Source organism: Macaca fascicularis, chromosome 1 (assembly GCF_037993035.2).
Source record: "Macaca fascicularis isolate 582-1 chromosome 1, T2T-MFA8v1.1".
In the NCBI taxonomy this organism is placed as follows: Eukaryota; Metazoa; Chordata; class Mammalia; order Primates; family Cercopithecidae; genus Macaca; species Macaca fascicularis.
This window is the reverse complement of record NC_088375.1, coordinates 111,161,687-111,180,231: the sequence shown is the minus strand read 5'-3', so window position 1 is coordinate 111,180,231 and position 18,545 is coordinate 111,161,687. Positions and strand designations below refer to the sequence as shown.

Sequence of the window (18,545 nt, the reverse complement as noted above, 5' to 3'; positions counted from 1 at the left end):
ATTTCCAGTCTTTTTTGTACATGATCCTTTCCTTTTATTTGCTCTACCTATCATTTAACATTTTCACAGAAGGGTAAGAGGCAGTGAAGACATGATAAAGGATTTAAGCAATCCCATTTTTAAAAATTCCTTTACAATAACTAGCCCTAAATTACAGAGTAATTTTTATGAGATTAGAACATTTCTGACTGATTAAAATAATTGTGAAATTTACCACAGTTCCTATTTAAATCTATCCCATGAAATCTCTATTGAGTGTATATCCTTTTCTGATATGAATATTACTAATTCTTGTATTGCTAGTTTCCCAAAAATGACATAAGAACCATTTTCCCCTGTTTTAGGGAGTAGAAAATGTATATACACAGCATCAACCTTTCCTACATGAAACGCTGGATCATCTCATCAAAGGAAGGCTTAAGGAAAACCTATATCCTTATCTAGGCCCCAGCACACTCAGAGACAGGTAAGCTAACAGAGATATTAATAATAAAAGCCAGAAACACTGAACAAATAGAAAATTTAGAGTAATGTTAAGCACTAAAGCTGAGGTTATAGCATTCTTCTCCTTTCTTCTGTTAAGATTCTTTTGGTTTTACAATGTCAGTATTAGATATGAATTCCTCTGCTAAGTCTGAAACATTTATTTCTTTTGTACTAAAGAAACAAGCGTTTTGGAGTGCCTCAAATCCTTCTGTACTTCAGTATCAAACCAGTTTACTTATGCCAATTAAGGTTCTGTTCGATGGCATCTGGCATTTGGTGTTTCAAACATTAAGGCCAAAAATAGACTTGCTGCCTGATTGCCCTCCAGAGCAGGTTGTTACTATTTTTACTGAGGACTGGACTTTGCCAAATGTTGCCAGCACACAAACTGAGAGACCTGATTAATAAAGTACATTGTTACACAGGAGCAAAGGATGGCTTTCTTTCTGAGTATTAACTAAAGGAAGCAATAATTGTCATCTTAATCCAGTGGTTAATTTTTAATAAAAACAAAACTTATCCAGAACAACTTATTTAGGCCAACCCGAAATTTTAAATATTGTATACATAAATTCTACCTAGTTAAAAATTATATTGTTATATTTCTTAGTTGGACCACATGTTATCTAAAGGGGCTAACATATATACTTGAATCCTATTGGATAGATAAATGTGAAAATTTTACTGTTGACATAATTGTTCTATTATTTCAGTTAATAAACATCTAAGAGCCTTGGAAGTATAGTGTTTTATAAACCTAATGAGATTCTGAATGGGAAAAATGTTTTGAGATACGTAAATGACTCTTTTATGTGATAAAGTGTATTTTTTCACGTTGTCCTTAAAAAATTTTTTTCTGTAATTTGGTACAGAACAGGAAAAAAAATCATCTTTTAAAAGTCCAAGGTTGAGAGGCAGAACATTTGGTGTTAAATTCAGAGACACTCATTCAGATAAAATGTTTAAGGACCTTGGGATCAAGATCCAGAAATGTCAGCTAAGTGGGAAGAATGAACACCAGCCCAAAGTTATGCACCTATCTGAGAGGCTTTTTAAAAAACATAACTATTCGTGAACTTTCGCATTAATGTGATAAATAAAAACATTAATTTGCTTATGAATTTATATAAGAATTACTGAACAAGAAATTACCTATTTATTGCCAAAGGGAAACCATAGGCCACCAGAAGAATGTACTGTGCGTGATCAGTACACAGCAGAAAACCTTTCTAATTTACATAATTCATTCCCACACAAAGCTCAAAATTATATTCCTTGAACAAAATGCACATTTATCAGTTGTCAACATCTGTTACCATTTGTCACTATAACCTAAGTATGCATATAGTTAATAATTCAGTTGCTTTGTCCTTTTATACAACAGATGTTGATTGAATGCTTTCAGTATGTCAAGAGCTGTTGTAGATGCTGGCGATATAGAAGTGACAGGAAAGACAAGGTACCCACCCTCAAAGAACTTACATAGAGACAATGAGTAAACAAGTAAACTAATGAAGAATATAATTTTACTAAGTGCTATCCAGGAAATAAATAGGGTAATGAGCTTCAAAGTAATTGTAGGGGTGGGGAGGACTACTTTAGATGGAGAGAGAACCTATCTGAGAGGTGATATTTAAGATGAGCTTTGAGTCATAAGAAAGAACCAGACCAGGCATGGTGGCTCACGCCTATAATCTCAACACTTTGGGAGGCCAAGGCGGGAGGATCACCTGAGGTCAGTAGTTTGAGACCAGGCTAGCCAACGTGGCAAAACCCCGTCTTTACTAAAAACACAAAAATTAGCCTGGCATGGGTGGCAGGCGCCTGTAATCCCAGCTGCTCATGAGGCTGAGGTAGGAGAATCACTTGAACCTGGGAGGTGGAGGTTGCAGTGAGCTGAGATTGCACCATTGCCCTCCAGCCTGGGCGACAGAGTGAGACCCCATCTCAAAAAAAAAAAAAAAAAAAAAAGCAATCACACGATGATTAGGAGAAAAAGCATCCAAAGCAGAGAGAAACACCAGAGCAAAGGTCTTGAAGAAAGAGAGAATTTGGCAAGTTAATGAAACATAAGGGAGCCCTGCTTGGCTGGAGCATAGTGAATAAGGAGGAAATAAGAGGTTGAAAGAGAGGCAGGGTTGGATCACATCGGTTCTCGACGACCCTAGTAAAGAGGTTTTTTTTTTTAATGTTATGGGAAGCCATTGAAGAGTTAAGCATATGAGTAACATGAACTTAATTGTGTTTTAAAAGATCATTTGTGGTGAGAATGGATTATTGAAGGCAAAAATAGAAGCAGAGAGACTACTAAGGAGATAACTGCAGTAGTCCAGGTGAGAAATGGAAGTGGTTTGGGTAGGAGGCCAAGAGAGAAGCCAGAATCAATAGACATATTTAATGACACAGATTTATGGAACAAAGGTAATAGAGAAGTCAAGAATAACTCTCAGGCTTTGAGGAGAAACAGAGTTTTGTTGTTCAGTTGGCGATGCCTATTAGATAACAAGTAGAAATGTCACATATTGAGAGTCAACAAAAATATTAGTAATATTAAAACCATGGAACTAGATAAGATCACTTAGAGAAAAAGCATAGAAAAGAGAAAATAAGAGAGCCCGGAACTAAGCACTGAGTAGAGAATAAGGAGCCAGCAATGGAGACTGAGGAGGAAGCAGAAAGGTAGGAGAAAAACCAGCAAAGCGTGGTGCCATCAAGAGCAAGTGAGTAATAAACTGCATCCAAACTCTGAGAGGTAAAGAAGGTGAAGAAAGTAAAGAATCCATCTGATATGGCAACATGAAGGTCTTTGATGATATTCTCCCCTGGTTTCAGTGAGGTTGGAAGCCAAATTAGAGGAGTTAACAAGATAGAAGATAAATTGGAGACACTTAAGAAATTTTGTGGCCAGGCGCGGTGGCTCACGCCTGTAATCCCAGCACTTTGGGAGGCCAAAGTGGCCGGATCACAAGGTCAGAAGATCGAGACCATCCTGGCCAACATGGTGAAACCCTGTCTCTATTAAAAATACAAGAATTAGCTGGGTGTGGTGGTGTGAGCCTGTAATCCCAGCTACTCGGGAGGCTGAGGCAGGAGAATCGCTTGAACTGGGAGGTGGAGGTTGCAGTGAGCCGAGACTGCGCCACTGCACTCCAGCCTGGTGACAGAGTGACATTCCATCTCCAAAAAAAAAAAATTGCATAAAGGAGGAAGAGAAATGGAGTGGTATCTAGAAGAAATTGTGGGCTCAAGAGAAAGAGGTTCTGGAGCATATGTGTAACCCAATGAGAATTATCCAGTAAAGAAGAGCAAATAGGTAATGCAAAAGAGAAAGAAAGTGCTACAGAAGTGAAGTCCTTAAAGAATCCAGAGAACAAATAGAGGGATTGCCTGTGATAGGTGCAGAGGTACTTTCATTTTAACAGGAGAGAAAGCAATATGTATAGATACAATAGGTTTGTAGTTTTGATGGTGAGAACCTGGGGTCATCATGTCTGATTTTTCTCAGTAAAATATGCCAGGTTACCAGCTAACATAAGGGGTATAAAGAAAAAACATTGTGGAACAGTCATCCTGTAGGCTAGGAATCAAGTTTAGTAGGGAAATATAAGTAGGAGTTCTAGGCAAGGTTGAATGCCTAGAGAGTTTTGTGGTCATTGATTTAAAATATAGCCAGTAAGCTAAATTGTGTGTCTTTCCTCTGGAAATTTTGAACCGCTTCAGATTAAACATGGAAAAGACAACTAATTGGGTCCAACTAGGATTTGGGGAAATGGAAACAGGAGAGTGTATTGGATCATGAGAAAGGTATTGGTGAATGAATTGGAGATTTGATGAGGCCAAAGAATTATTACAGAAGAGTATTAGTATAGGTAAATTGGAAGCTGAGAGGTAGTTATTGGATAAAGATATTTTGAATTCAAGATTTCATAGGGGGTTCAGAAGAAGTAATGAAGAAGTTTAGATTGTAAGCATGGATGTGGGTGGTTGTAGTGGGTAGAAGAAAAGATCAGGATTGCTAAGGAGACCAGGATGTTAAATGAGTAATCCACAGTGATGTTAAAGTCACTGAAAATCTTGAAAAGAGAAGGAGAAAAAGGAGGACAAGTAAGCCAGAGCTAAAGTCTTCAGGGAATAAAAGTGACCAGGAAAGGAAGTCAGGAAAAAGCGGTGCAACTACATTATGAGCTTCTAAAATAGTGGAAATTTTGAAGGAAGAAGGCAAAGAAATGGTTACAAAACTACAGTGAGTGTCACAGAACATACCTATACCACCTCCTGGCCATGCCTAACAGAAGGAATACTGCAAAGGACTTGAAAATACTCTTATTTGCCAATTCTACTTCTAAAAGCTTACTGTATAGATATTCCTGGCAAGTACACAAAGATACTTAAGCAAGGATGTTCACTGAAGTAATAGCAAAAAAAACTAGGAACAAGCTAAGTATCTATTAATAGAGGGCTGATTACCTAAACTACAGTACAATACTACGTATTCTTTTTTTTTTTTTTTTTATAGACGGAGTCTCGCTCTGTCGCCCAGGCTGGAGTGCAGTGGCCGGATCTCAGCTCACTGCAAGCTCCGCCTCCTGGGTTTACGCCATTCTCCTGCCTCAGCCTCCCGAGTAGCTGGGACTACAGGCGCCTGCCACCTCGCCCGGCTAGTTTTTTGTATTTTTTAGTAGAGACAAGGTTTCACTCTGTTAGCCAGGGTGGTCTCGATCTCCTGACCTCATGATCCTCCCGTCTCAGCCTCCCAAAGTGCTGGGATTACAGGCTTGAGCCACTGCGCCAAGCCTCTTTTTTTTTAATGACATAACTCTTCATGGGTGATATGCAAAGCTTTCTAAGATATATTGGATAGAAAAGCAGAATGTTATAACATTTCTTTTCTTTTTTTTTGAGACAGAGTCTTGCTCTGTCGCCCAGGCTGGAGTGGTACCATCTTGGCTCACTGCAATCCCAGCCTCCTGGGTTCAAGATTCTCCTGCCTTAGCCTCCTGAGTAGCTTAGTAGAGATGGAGTCTTACCATGTTGGTCAGGCTGGTCTCGAACTCCTGACCTTGTGATCCACCCACCTCGACCTCCCAAAGTGCTGGGATTGCAGGTGTGAGCCACTGTGCCCAGCCATAACATTTCTTTTGGGTAAAAAAACTGTAGAATCCTGGGTGCAGTGGCTCATGCCTGTAATCCCAGCACTTTGGGAGGCCGAGGTGGGCTATTATTTGAAGTCAGGAGTTCGAGACCAGCCTGGCCAACATGGTGAAACCCCATCTCTACTAAAAATGCAAAAATTAGCCAGGCATGGTGGCATGCACCTGTAGTCCCAGCTACTCGGGAGGCTGAGTGAGGAGAATCACTTGAACCAGGGAGGTGGAGATTGCAGTGAGCCGAGATTGTGCCATTACACACCAGCCTGGGTGATAGAGCAAGACTCCGTCTCAAAACAAAACAAAAAAAGTGTACATGTGTATAAATATGTGCTTGACTATACATATGTATGTATATTTTATATATATAATATATTTTTACAAGCACATATATGTATAAATACAGTAACTCTCTTTTTTGTTTGTTTTGAGACAGGGTCTGGCTCTGTAGTGCAGACTGGAGAGCAGTGGCATGATTTCAGCTTACTGCAAACTCCGCCTTTTGGGCTCAAGCCATCCCACCTTGTTCTCGTAAGTAGCTGGGACTACAGACACATGCCACAGTACCTAGCTAATTTTTGCATTTTTATAGAGACAAGGTTTTGCCACGTTGCCTAGGCTTGTCTCAAACTCCTGAACTCAAGCAATCTGCCTGCCTCAGCCTCCCAAAATGCTTGGATTACTGGCATGAGCCACCATGCCCTGCCTACAGTAACTATTTCTGAAACAATAATCAAGAAGTTGTTAATAGTCGTTACCTCTGGATATTGAGACAGTAGTTAGTTAGTTACATATCTATCCTTCTCATTAGTTATTGTATTAGGTATTGTAATCTTGAAGTAAATACTACGTTTTGTTCATCTTCGGGGTTTTCACAACATTTAACACAGTGATTTACAAATAGTAGATGTTCAATAAATTCTATAGGCATCTCTTCTAGTTGATATGCCAGTATTTATAGTTGGAAAATTTAAACCAGAGAATAAATTTAATTGATGCTATAGAAAATTTAGACTTTTGAAGTTCATAAACAATCCTCCTATAAAACTTTCTGGCTCTGCATTCACTTGGCCACACTATCAGCTCTAGCTACTTTCTTGGCCCTGTATTGTATTGAAAAGAGTCCTTGATTATAGTGATATTTATTATTATTTGTCTCATTATAATAGAAACTCTAGGTTTTATTGTTGCTATAATAATAGAAAATATCAAAGGAAATGTGGCAAGAACACAACTTTGCAAAACGAAAACACTGGTGAAAATTTTTTTAGCCCTAGCTGTTAAATTAGTGTTTAAGCTGTTTGGCAGTATAGCTATATCCACAAATTGGATTTGATCATTCTGCAGATGGGATTCTTGCATACCCTGTTTTTCAAGCTAATTTTTTTTTCTCACTCTAGAATTGCCTTTTGTCTCTGATAAAGGCAAGCAACTTTTTCATTTGGTGAGGAAATGGAGCTATATGATCATGCATTCCAGAATCAGTCAATTCAAAAAGGAAGTACTTTTCATGTTTACACAAATGTAGTAGAATCTTGTCACTACAGCTTATTTTTTGTTTCTGTGAAGCAGCAGTCCTTTTCCATTGACCTTTTTTTTGTAGTAAATGCTCATAAGAACCGTATCATTTGTAAATATGTTCAAAAATTACAATTTTAGCCATAAGTGTAATGCTCCACAAAATAGATAAAATGTTGCCTTTTGAAAGTTTGTGTTTCCACCTAACTTAACCACATATAAAAATAATGTTAAAAATTCTCAATAAGGCGGGCAATGTGGCTCATGCCTATAATCCCAGCACTTTGGGAGGCTGAGGTGGGCAGATCACAAGGTCAGGAGTTCAAGGCCAATGTAGTAAAACTGCGTCTCTACTAAAAAAATACAAAAATTAGCCGGGTGTGGTGGCAGGTACAGTGGCAGGCGCCTGTGGTCCCAGCTACTCAGGAGGCTGAGGCAGGAAAATCACCTGAACCCCGGAGGCAGAGGTTGTAGTGAGCCAAGACTGCGCCACTGCACTCCAGCCTGGGCAACAGGGTGAGACTCCATAAAAAGAAAAAAAAAAACTCTCGACAAACTTGGTATTGAAGGAACATACCTCAAAATAATAAGAGCCATCTATTCCCAACACTCTGGGAGGCTGAGGCGAGTGGATCACGAGGTCAGGAGATAAAGCCCATCCTGGCTAACATGGTGAAACCCTGTCTCTACTAAAAATACAAAAAATTAGCCAGGTAGGGTGGTGGGTGGCTGTAGTCCCAGCTACTGGGGAGGCCAAGACAGGAGAATGGCACGAACCTGGTAGGTGAAGCTTGCAGTGACCCAAGATCGAGCCACTGCACTCCAGCCTGGGGGACAGAGCAAGACTCCGTCTCAAAAAAAAAAAAAAAGCCTTCTATGACAAACCCACAACCAACATCATACTGAATGGGCAAAAGCTGGAAACATTCCCCTTGAAAACCGGCACAAGACAAGGATGCCCTCTCTCGCCACTTCTATTCAACAAAGTATTGGAAGTCCTAGTGAGGGCAATCAGGCAAGAGAAAGAAATAAAGTGCATCCAAGTAGGAAGATAGGAAGTCAAACTATCTGTTTTTAGACGACATGATTCTGTATCTAGAAAACCCCATAGTCTCAGCTCCAAAGCTCCTTCAGCTGATAAACAACTTCTGCAAAGTTGCAGGATACAAGTCAATGTACAAAAATCACTAGCATTCCTATACAGCAACAACAGCCAAGCTGAAAGCCAAATCAGAAAGGCAATCCCATTTACAACTGCCACCAAAAAAATAAAATACCTAGGAATACAGCTAAACAGGGAAGTGAAAGAGCTCTACAGTGAGAATTATAAAACACTGTTCAAAGAAATCAGAGAAGCCACAAACAAATGGAAAAACATCCCATGCTCATGGATAGGAAGAATCAGTATCATTAAAATGGCTATACTGCCCAAAACAGTTTACAGATTCAATGCTATTCCTATCTAACTACCAACATTCTTCACAGAACTAGAAAAAATTATTTTAAAATTCATGTGGAACCAAAAAAGAGCCCACATAGCCAAGGCAATCCTAAGCAAAAAGAACAAAGCTGGAAGAATCACATTACCCAACTTCCAACTGTACTACAAGGCTACAGTGACCAAAACAGCATGGTATGGGTACAAAAACAGGCACATAGACCAGTGGAACAAAATAGAGAGCCCAGAAGTAAGGCGTCACATCTACGACCATCTGATCTTTGACAAGGCTGACAAAAACAAGCAATGGGGAAAAGACTCATTCAATAAATGGTGCTGGGATAACTGACTAGCCATATGCAAAAGACTGAAGCTGGACCCCTTCCTTATACCATATTCAAAAATTTCAACTCAAGATGGATTAAAGACAAATGTAAAACCCAAAACTATAAAAACCCTGGAAGACAAACTAGGTAATACCATTCTGGACCTAGGAACAGGCTAAGATTTCATGTCAAAGACGCCAAAAGCAATCACAACAAAAGCAAAAATTGACAAATGGGATCTAATTAAACAAGAGCTATTGCACAGCTAAAGAAACTATCAACAGACTAAACAGACAGTCTACAGAATGGGAGAAAATATTTGCAAACTATGCATCTGAGAAAGGTCTAATATCCAGCATCTATAAAGAATTTAAACAAATTTACAAGAGAAAAACAACCCCATTAAAATGTGGGAGGCCAAGGCAGGTGGATCACCTGAGGTCAGGAATTCGAGACCAGCCTAGCCAACATGGTGAAACCCCATCTCTGCTAAAAATACAAAAAATTAGCCAGGAGTGGTGGCTGGCACCTGTAATCGTGCCATGGAAGGCTGAGGCAGGAGAGTCGCTTGAACCTGGGAGGTGGAGGCTGCTATGAGCCAAGATTGTGCCATTGCACTCCAGCCTGGGCAACAAGAGTGAAACCCTGTCACGGAAAAAAAAAAAAAAAAAAAAAGTAGGCAAAGGACATGAACAGCTGCTTCTCAAAAGAAGACATACATGCAGCCAACAAGCCTATGAAAAAAAGCTCAATATCACTGATCATTAGAGAAATGCAAATCAAAACCATGGTGAGATACCATCTCACACCAGTCAGAATGGCTGTCATTAAAAAGTCAAAAAATAGGCTGGGTGTGGTGGAGCATGCCTGTAATCCCAGCAATTTGGGAGGCCAAGGTGGGCGGATCACAAGGTCAGGAGTTCGAGACCAGCCCGGGCAACATGGTGAAACCTCTTCTCTACTAAAAATACAAAAATTAGCCAGGCCTGGTGGCGTGTGCCTGTAATCCCAGCTACTTGGGAGGCTGAGGCAGGAGAATGGCTTGAACCTGGGAAGCGGAGGTTGCAGTGAGCCGAGATTACACCATTTCACTCCAGCTCTGGGCGACAGAGCAAGACTCTACCTCGGGGGAAAAAAAAAAAGTCAAAAATAACAGATCCTGGCGAGGTTGCAGAGAAAAGAGAACCCTTATACCCTGTTGGTGGGTGTGTAAATTAGTTCAACCATTGTGGAAAGCAGTATGGCAGTTCCTCAAAGATTTAAAAACACAACTACCATTTGACCCAGCAATCCCATTACTGGGTATATACCAGAGGAATATAACTCAAATTCTACCATAAAGACACATGCAGCTGGATGCGGTGACTCACGCCTGTAATCCCAGCACTTTGGGAGGCTGAGGCAGGTGGATCACCTGAGGTCAGTAGTTCGAAACCAGCCTGGCCAACATGGTGAAACCTGGTCTCTACTAAAAATAAAAACAATTAGCCAGGCATGATGGCAGCTGCCTGTAATCCCAGCTACTTGGGAGGCTGAGGCAGCAGAATTACTTGAACCCGGGAGGCGGAGATTGTGATGAGCCAAGATCACTCCTCTGCACTCCAGCCTAGGTGACAGAGTGAGACTTCCTCTCAAAAAAAAGAAAAAAAGACACATGCATGGCCAGGTGGGGTGGCTCATGCCTGTAATCTCAGCACTTTGGGAGGCCAAAGTGGGTGGATCACCTGAGGTCAGGAGTTTAAGACCAGCCTGACCAACGTAATGAAACCTCGTCTCTACTAAAAATACAGAATTAGCGGGGGCATAGTGGTGCAGGCCTGTAATCTCAGCTGCTTGGGAGGCTGAGGCAGGAGAACTGCTTGAACCTGGGAGACAGAGGTTGCAGTGAGCCAAGATTGTACCATTGTATTCCAGCCTGGGCATTGAGTGAAACTCTGTCTCAAAAAAAAAAAAAAGACACTGCACACGAATGTTCATTGCAGCACTGTGCACAATAGCTAAGACATGGAATCAACCTAAATGCCCACCAATGACAGACTGGATAAAGAAAATGTGCATATACACCATGGAATATTAGGCAGCCATTAAAAAAATGAGATTATGCCTTTTGTGGGAACATGGATGGAGCTGGAGGCTATCACCCTTAGCAAACTAACGCAGGAAGAGAAAACCAAATACTGCATGTTCTCACTTACAAGTTGGAGCTAAATGATAAGAACTAAGGAACACAAAGAAGGAAACAGCAGACACTGGGGTCTACTTGAGCAGGAAAGGTGAAAGGAGGGAGAGGAACAGAAAAGATAATATTGGGTCCTGAGTTTAATAACTGGGTGATGTAATAATATGTATGACAAACCGCCATGACATGTGCTTATGTAACAAACTTTCACATGTACCCCCAAACTTAAGATAAAAATTTTTGAAAGAAATAATGATTTCCAGAAATCCTATATGTTAATTTTTTAATTTTTTAACAAAATAAGATATTACCCTTGATTATCCTTGTATATCTCTATACAGCATGAGCTAGCTGCTGTTTTCTAATGTTTGCTGTCTGCATTAATTAATGCTTTGGTTGCTATGGTGAATTACAGAGCACAGGAAGATGCATACAAAGAATTGAACTTGTGTATTCTACTTAGCTTCAACCATCATATGGAAAAGATTTGCTGTATGTTTTACCATTGGCTTCATCAGAACATCTACTTTTAAAATTCACTGGGAAAAGGAATGAAAAGGAAAAATGTCAGGGGTATTTAGACATTGTTTTTCATAGATGTTCTTCCTTAAGTCAGCTTGAATAAGTAGTAGGAGGAGGCTCAGGAAAACATTTATTAATGTTTTCATAACCTAATGTGACATAGTCATCTTTGTGAGGTATACAATTGAGCCAAGCTCTAAGAGCCTATCCCTGTATCTAGGTTTTGTCCTTACATTTATATAACCTACACCCACAGTTTACCACCCATGACATTTTCTTTCCTCTCCAGTAGTACAAAAATACCCTGCCACCCTGAAATGATCAGACTGAAGGACAGTGTTCTCTTGCTATGCTAAAACCCACTTGAATTTGTTCCTTCCCAGTTTTTGCCTTTCATTTCCATGAGAGACAGATACATTCTCCAGGCAGGTGATGGTCAGAGGATAGCTATGGAGAAGCACCATCATTTTCCACGATGCTCTCATTTGTCTGCTCAACCGCTTTTTAAATTGACTTATCAGATCAGGAGCTCAAAACAAAGGTGTTAACTGTCTGATTCTTCCCATTAGTCACCAAGATGGTCACTGTACCCCTGCAAGAGAAAGATTCCCTCCCTTCTTCTTAATAAAATAATCTGTGCAATTCATTTATTTACTTAAGTAAATAAAATGTATTTATTTGAGTAATCCATTATGCAATTTATCTTGAGCAAATATATATATTACTTTCCTACATTTTTCATTTTTTTGGTGAATATAATGTCCTTTCAGCCTTGAGTATTTTATTGTTTCTGAACACTTTAACTGCCTCTTATCTTCCTGCTTTTTACATAGTCTGTAACTATCTGGGTAATTTTTCAGTCTTCTTCTTTCCTCCCTCCCCTTTTTTGGAGTCCTCCATAGTCTCTTCTCTTCATCCTTTTGTCCATGTGTACCTGCCGTGTTTAACTCCCATTTATAAGTGAGAACATGCTATATTTGATTTTTCTGCTTCAGAGTTATTTCACTTAGGATAATGGCCTCTTGCTCCATCCATGTTCCTGCAAAGGACATGATATCATTCTTTTTTATGCCTGCTTAGTATTCCATGGTGTATATATACCACATTTTCTTTATCCAGTCCACTGTTGGTGGATACTTAAGTTGGTTCCGTAGCTTTGCTATTGTATATAGTGCTGGGATAAACATGAGTGCATGTGTCTTTTTTTATATAATGATTTCCTTTCCTTTGGGTAGATACCCAGTAGTGGGATTTCTGGGTCGAATGGTAAGTTGTTTTTGTTTTTTGTTTTTCCTTTCTTGAGACAGCATCTCGTTCTGTTGCCTAGGCTGGATGGAGTGCAGTGGCACAGTCACAGCTCACTGCAACCTCGACTTCCCAGGCTCAAGTGATCCTCACATCTCAGCACCATCTACCTGCCCCCGGCCTCGCCAAGTAGCTGAGACTATAGGGGAATGCCACCAAACTGGACTAATTTTTAAAAATTTTTTTTGCAGAGCTGGGGGTCTCACAATGTTGCCCAAGTGGATCTCGAGCTCCTTGGCTCAAGCGATCCACCTGCCTTGGCCTCCCACAGTGCTGGGATTACAAGCATAAGCCACCAGGCCCAGCCTTTTTTTGTTGTTGTTTTTAAGGAGGAAGAGGGGACATGAGCAAGGACGTACCCTGTGCATTTGCTCCCCTCCCTGTAGCTTGATTGCTAGTTCTATTTTTAGTTCTTTGAGCTAGCTCTATAATGTTTTCCACAGAGGTTGAATATAAATTTATATTCCCACCAACAGTATATGAGCATTCCCTTTTCTCCGCATCCATGCCAACGTCTGTTGTTTTTGACTTTTTAATAAACCAAAATAGTAAGAGCCATATATGACAAACCCACAGCTAACATCATACTGAATGGGGAAAAGTTGGAAGCATTTTCCCTAAGAACTGGAACAAGATGAGGATGTCCACTCTCACTGGTCCTATTCAACATACTAAAAGCCCTACCTAGAGCAGTCAGGCAATAGAAAGGTAAGACATCCAAATTGGAAAAGAGGAAGTCAAATTATCCCTGTTCACATTCAGTACGATTATATACTTAGAAAACCCTAAAGATCCCTCTAGAAGATCCCTAGACTTGATAAGTGACTTCATTAAAGTCTCTGGATACAAAATCAACATACAAAAATGAGTAACATTTTTATGCACCAGTAACATTCAAGCCGAGAATCAAAGTAAGAGCGCAGTCCCATTTACAATAGACACATACACAAAATACTTAGGAATATATTTAACCAAGGAGGTGAAAGACCTCTACAAGGAGTACTTAACATTGATGAAAGAAATCATAGATGACACAAACAAATGGAAAAACATCCCATGCTCATGGATTGGAAGAATCAATATTAAAATGATCATATTACCCAGTGCAATCTACAGATTCAACACAATTCCTATCAAATTACCAACATCATTCTTCACAGAATTAGAATCCTAAAGTTGATATGGAACCAGAAGAAAGCCTGAATAGCCAAGGTGCTTTAAGCAAAAAACAAATCCAGAGTGACATTGCCTGACTTCAAATTATACTATAAGGCTACAGTAACTAAAAAAGCATGGTACTGGTACAAAAACAGACACATAGATCAATGGAACAGAATAGAGAACCCAGAAATAAAGCCACATACCTACAACCAACTGATCTTCAATAAAGTCGACAAAAATAAACAGTGGGGGAGGGACACCCCATTCGATAAATTGTGCTGGGAAAATTAGCCAGCCATATGCAGAAAAATGAAATTGGACCCCTATCTCTTAACCATATACAAAAATTAACTCAAGATAGATTAAAGGCCTAAATATAAGACCTGAAACTATAAAAGTCCTACATGAAAATCTAGGAAAAAAAATCTCTGGACATTGGCCTAGGCAAAGAATTTATGAAAAAGATCCCAAAAGCACATGCAACAAAAACAAAAGTAGACAAATAGGACTTAATTAAACTAAAGGGCTTCTGCACAGCAAAAGAAATAACCAACAGAATAAACAGACAACCTACAAATAATGCCTCCAACAAAGGACTAATATCCACATCCTACAAGGAACTTAATTTAAAAAAAAAAAAAACCCGGCCGGGCGCGGTGGCTCAAGCCTGTAATCCCAGCACTTTGGGAGGCCGAGACGGGCGGATCACGAGGTCGGGAGATCGAGACCATCCTGGCTAACACGGTGAAACCCCGTCTCTACTAAAAAGTACAAAAAACTAGCTGGGCGCGGTGGCGGGCGCCTGTAGTCCCAGCTACTCGGGAGGCTGAGGCAGGAGAATGGCGTGAACCCGGGAGGCGGAGCTTGCAGTGAGCTGAGATCCGGCCACTGCACTCCAGCCTGGGCGACAGAGTGAGACTCCGTCTCAAAAAAAAAAAAAAAAAAAAAAACCCATGAAAGACATTTCTCAAAAGAATTACAAGTGGCCAAAAAACACTTGAAAAAATGCTCAGCATTACTGATCATCAGAGAAATGCAAATGAAAACCACACTGAGATATCATCTTATACCAGTCAGAAAGTCAGATGCCACCACTCTGGTTTTACCTTCCTACCAGCTCTTCTGAAGCCTTTGTTATTTTCTTTCTCTCTCTTGCTCTCTCGCTCTGGCTCTCGCTCTCTTCTCCCCATCACCCCATTATTTTCAGCCTCTTCTCTGCCGACTTCTTTTCCACAGGTTATAATCATACTAATTTTCTTTTGTTAAATAATAAATTTAAAGCCTTTAGTCCTAGATTTTCCTGTAAGTTATGTCCTTCCCTTCATAGCCAAGTTTCTTGGATAAAGAAGTCCACAGTTACTGTCTTCTGTTTGTCAACTCTTACTCCACTACAACACACTAAAACATTTCTTGCAAAATCACATTAGTAAATCCAGGGGACTCTCAATTTTCACCTTACTTTCCCCACTGCATCATTTCACACTATTAACCATTCTTTTCTTCTTAAGACTCAGTTGGCCCTCAACCTTTCCCTTCTGGTTCTCCTCCTACCTTTCTGAAAATGTCCTTCTCAGTTGCTAATGCTGGCTCCTCTTTTTACTTGTATTGTAGTTGTTAGGGACTCACCAAAAAAATCTGTCTTTTGGTTCTCTTCTCATTCTACATGATCTCCCTAGATAAAACTCATCTATTCCCATGGCTTTAGCTACCACATATTCAGGGAAAGCACTAGACCTGAATATGCAGATGTCTAGTGGGCATCTCCATTAAAATATTCCACAGGTATCTAAAACACAACGTGTTTGTGTCTTATGCTCAGTAAATGTCCTTTTTCTCAAATCTAAACCACTACACCTAGTTACCAAAACCAGAAAACAGTTATGGACTCCCCCTTTACCCCTATCCTCCACATTCAGTCATTGACCAAATACTGAAGAATATGTATTTTTTGTGACTGGACATCCACTACCTCCTCTTTACCCTTTCTAGGATGTCTTTAGTTCTAGGTTTCGTCATATCTTCCCAGAAGTCTCACACTAACCTTTTATTCTCCAACTTTTCCCAACAGTTACACCCAATTCATTCTTGCACGGCTGCCAAAACTATCCTTCAAAAAAGCAAATTTGGCTGGGCACGGTGGCTCACACCTGTAATCCTAGCACTTTGGGAGGCCAAGGTGGGCAGATCACCTGAGGTCAGGAGTTCAAGATCCCCAGCCTGGCCAACATGGTGTAATCCTGTCTCTACTAAAAAATACAAAAATTAGTCTGGCGTGGTGGCACGTGCCTGTATTCCCAGCTACTTGGGAGGCTGAGGCAGGAGAATCGCTTGAACCCAGGAGGCGGGGGTTGCAGTGAACTAAGATCGCACCACTGCACTCCAGCCTGGGTGGCAGAGAGAGACTCCATCTCAAAAAGCAAATTTGATCCTGATAACCTGTGAAAACCTTTCAGTGATTCCCCCATGACCTGTGAGATTTGAGGTCTTCTGTGAGCTGGCTTATGCTTCTCCCTCTTTCTCTCACTATGTCCCCAACTTCACTTCTGCCCCAAAGGAAGAGTTAGGATGAGTCCAAAGTTTTTGGCCCAAGCAACTAGAAGGCTAAAGTGACCATCAAGTAAGATAGGGAAAGCTATAGGTAGAACAGGCTTAGGGAAGATTGGGGATTTAAAACATGTTGAGTTGAGAAATAATTAAACATCCAAATGGAAATGCCAAGTAGACAGATATTTAAGTCTGGAGTTTAGAAGAAAGGTCTGGGCTGGAGATGGAGATTTGGGAGCCATCAGCAGATAGATGTATTTACAACCAAAAAACTGGGTGTGCTTATCAAGGGAAGGAAATGTGCTGTTTCTCTGGTAATTAGTAATGTAACCACTTGTCAGTGTGGCTGTTGAGCACTTGAAATGTGTCTAGTGCTAATGGGGAATTAAATATTTAATTTTATTTTGGTTAACTTAAATTTAAATAGCCATAAGTGACAAGTGGCCACTATACTAAATGGAGCAGATGGAGGGAATGAGTTTAGGTTAAGAAGAAAGGAGGACCGATGTCTGGGCTCTGAGTATTCCACCATTAAGAGGGCACAGAGATGAAGTGGGACCATCAAAAGATACTGAAAAGTAGCAAGGGAAAAAATCAAGGATGAAATTTTCTGGAAACCAATTGAAGAAGGTGTATCCAGGAGGAGCAAGTGATCACCTCAGTCATATGTTGCTGACAAGTCAAGTAATATAAAACTGTTCTACCTCACCTATCATCAGGCAATAGTTTCATAAGGAGCTCGCAACCTAGATCCCTCCCATGCGTAGTTCACAGTAGGATTTGCACTCCTATGAGAATCTAATGCCTCCACTGATCTAAGAGCAGGCAGAGCTCAGGCCTGAATACCCGCTGCTCACCTCCTGCTGTGCCCCCACAAGTTCCTAACAGACCACGGACTGGTATTGGTCCTCAGCCTGGGTTTGGGGACCCTTATCATAATTGACACTTTACCATAACAACCTCTTCATCATTGGTAGCTTGTATAACTGTTTTATGGAGGGAGGTTTTTTTGGGGTGTGTTTGTTTGTTTGTTTTTGAATATGGAATCTCACTCTGTTGCCCAGGCTGGAGTATGGTGGCACGATCTTGGCTCACTGCAACCTTCACCTCCCAGATTCAAGCAGTTCTCCTGCCTCAGCCTCCCGAGTAGCTGGGATTACAGGCACCTGCCACTACACCCGGCTAATTTTGTATTTCTAATAGAGATGGTTTCACCATGTTGGCCAGGCTGGTCTCGAACTCCTGACGCCAAATGATCCACCCACCTTGGCCTCCCAAAATGCATACAGGCATGAGCCACCGTGCCTGGGCTTGTATAACTTTTACTGGGGAATCTCTGCAATTTAGAGACTATCTGAACATTTAAAAATAGCCACAATAGCTGATTCTGTTTCAGTGAAGTCCCACAAGAACAAATACTCTCTTAGTTAATTCCTTCAAGGTATTTTAGAAAGAGAGAGACAAGCAGGAAGGAAATGTAGGATTAGGGTTTTTTTCAAGATTTATACACAAGCATGTATATTCCTTGATTAAAGATGTTTCTGGTTAGTTTTGTGCAATAACATTCAAAATGGATGCTTCTGCTTGATGTAGTTTTAGTGTCCAGTGAGTGATTTAACAAAATTATTTGCCTAGTAGGATTAATTTTATCTTCTTTTGATAGCATGAGAAAAGAAAAACAGGACAAACATTAGTGATTTTGAAAATAATTTGATCTCCTTCTTGGTGATATCTACAGAAGGAGCTGATAGGAGGAACATTCATTTTGCTATGAAGCCATTTTGATAAGGATTGAAACAGGAAACAGTAAAACAACACAGTGCTACTCAAGTAAAGCTAGTGACTGAGCTGTGTTCACATGTCCAGTATCAGCTACACTCATGGTTTTTTTTGATTTCTTTTTCTTGGTTTATCAAAGG

The 18,545-nt window shown here is 40.3% G+C and overlaps 1 protein-coding gene across 3 annotated transcripts in view; it reads left to right on the top strand.

The window, feature by feature from the left end:
- VPS45 (vacuolar protein sorting 45 homolog) overlaps positions 1–18,545 on the top strand; it is an 81,490-nt gene that overhangs the window by 26,739 nt on the left and 36,206 nt on the right. For 2 of the 3 annotated variants that reach the window (XM_045364535.2, XM_005542025.4), the window contains one exon: positions 345–466. In XM_045364535.2, coding sequence (XP_045220470.2) covers positions 345–466 — 122 coding nt within the window. Of the gene's footprint in view, positions 1–344; positions 467–1,358; positions 1,605–18,545 lie in introns of those variants that run through there. The other variant, XM_005542026.5, reaches the window with a different exon arrangement.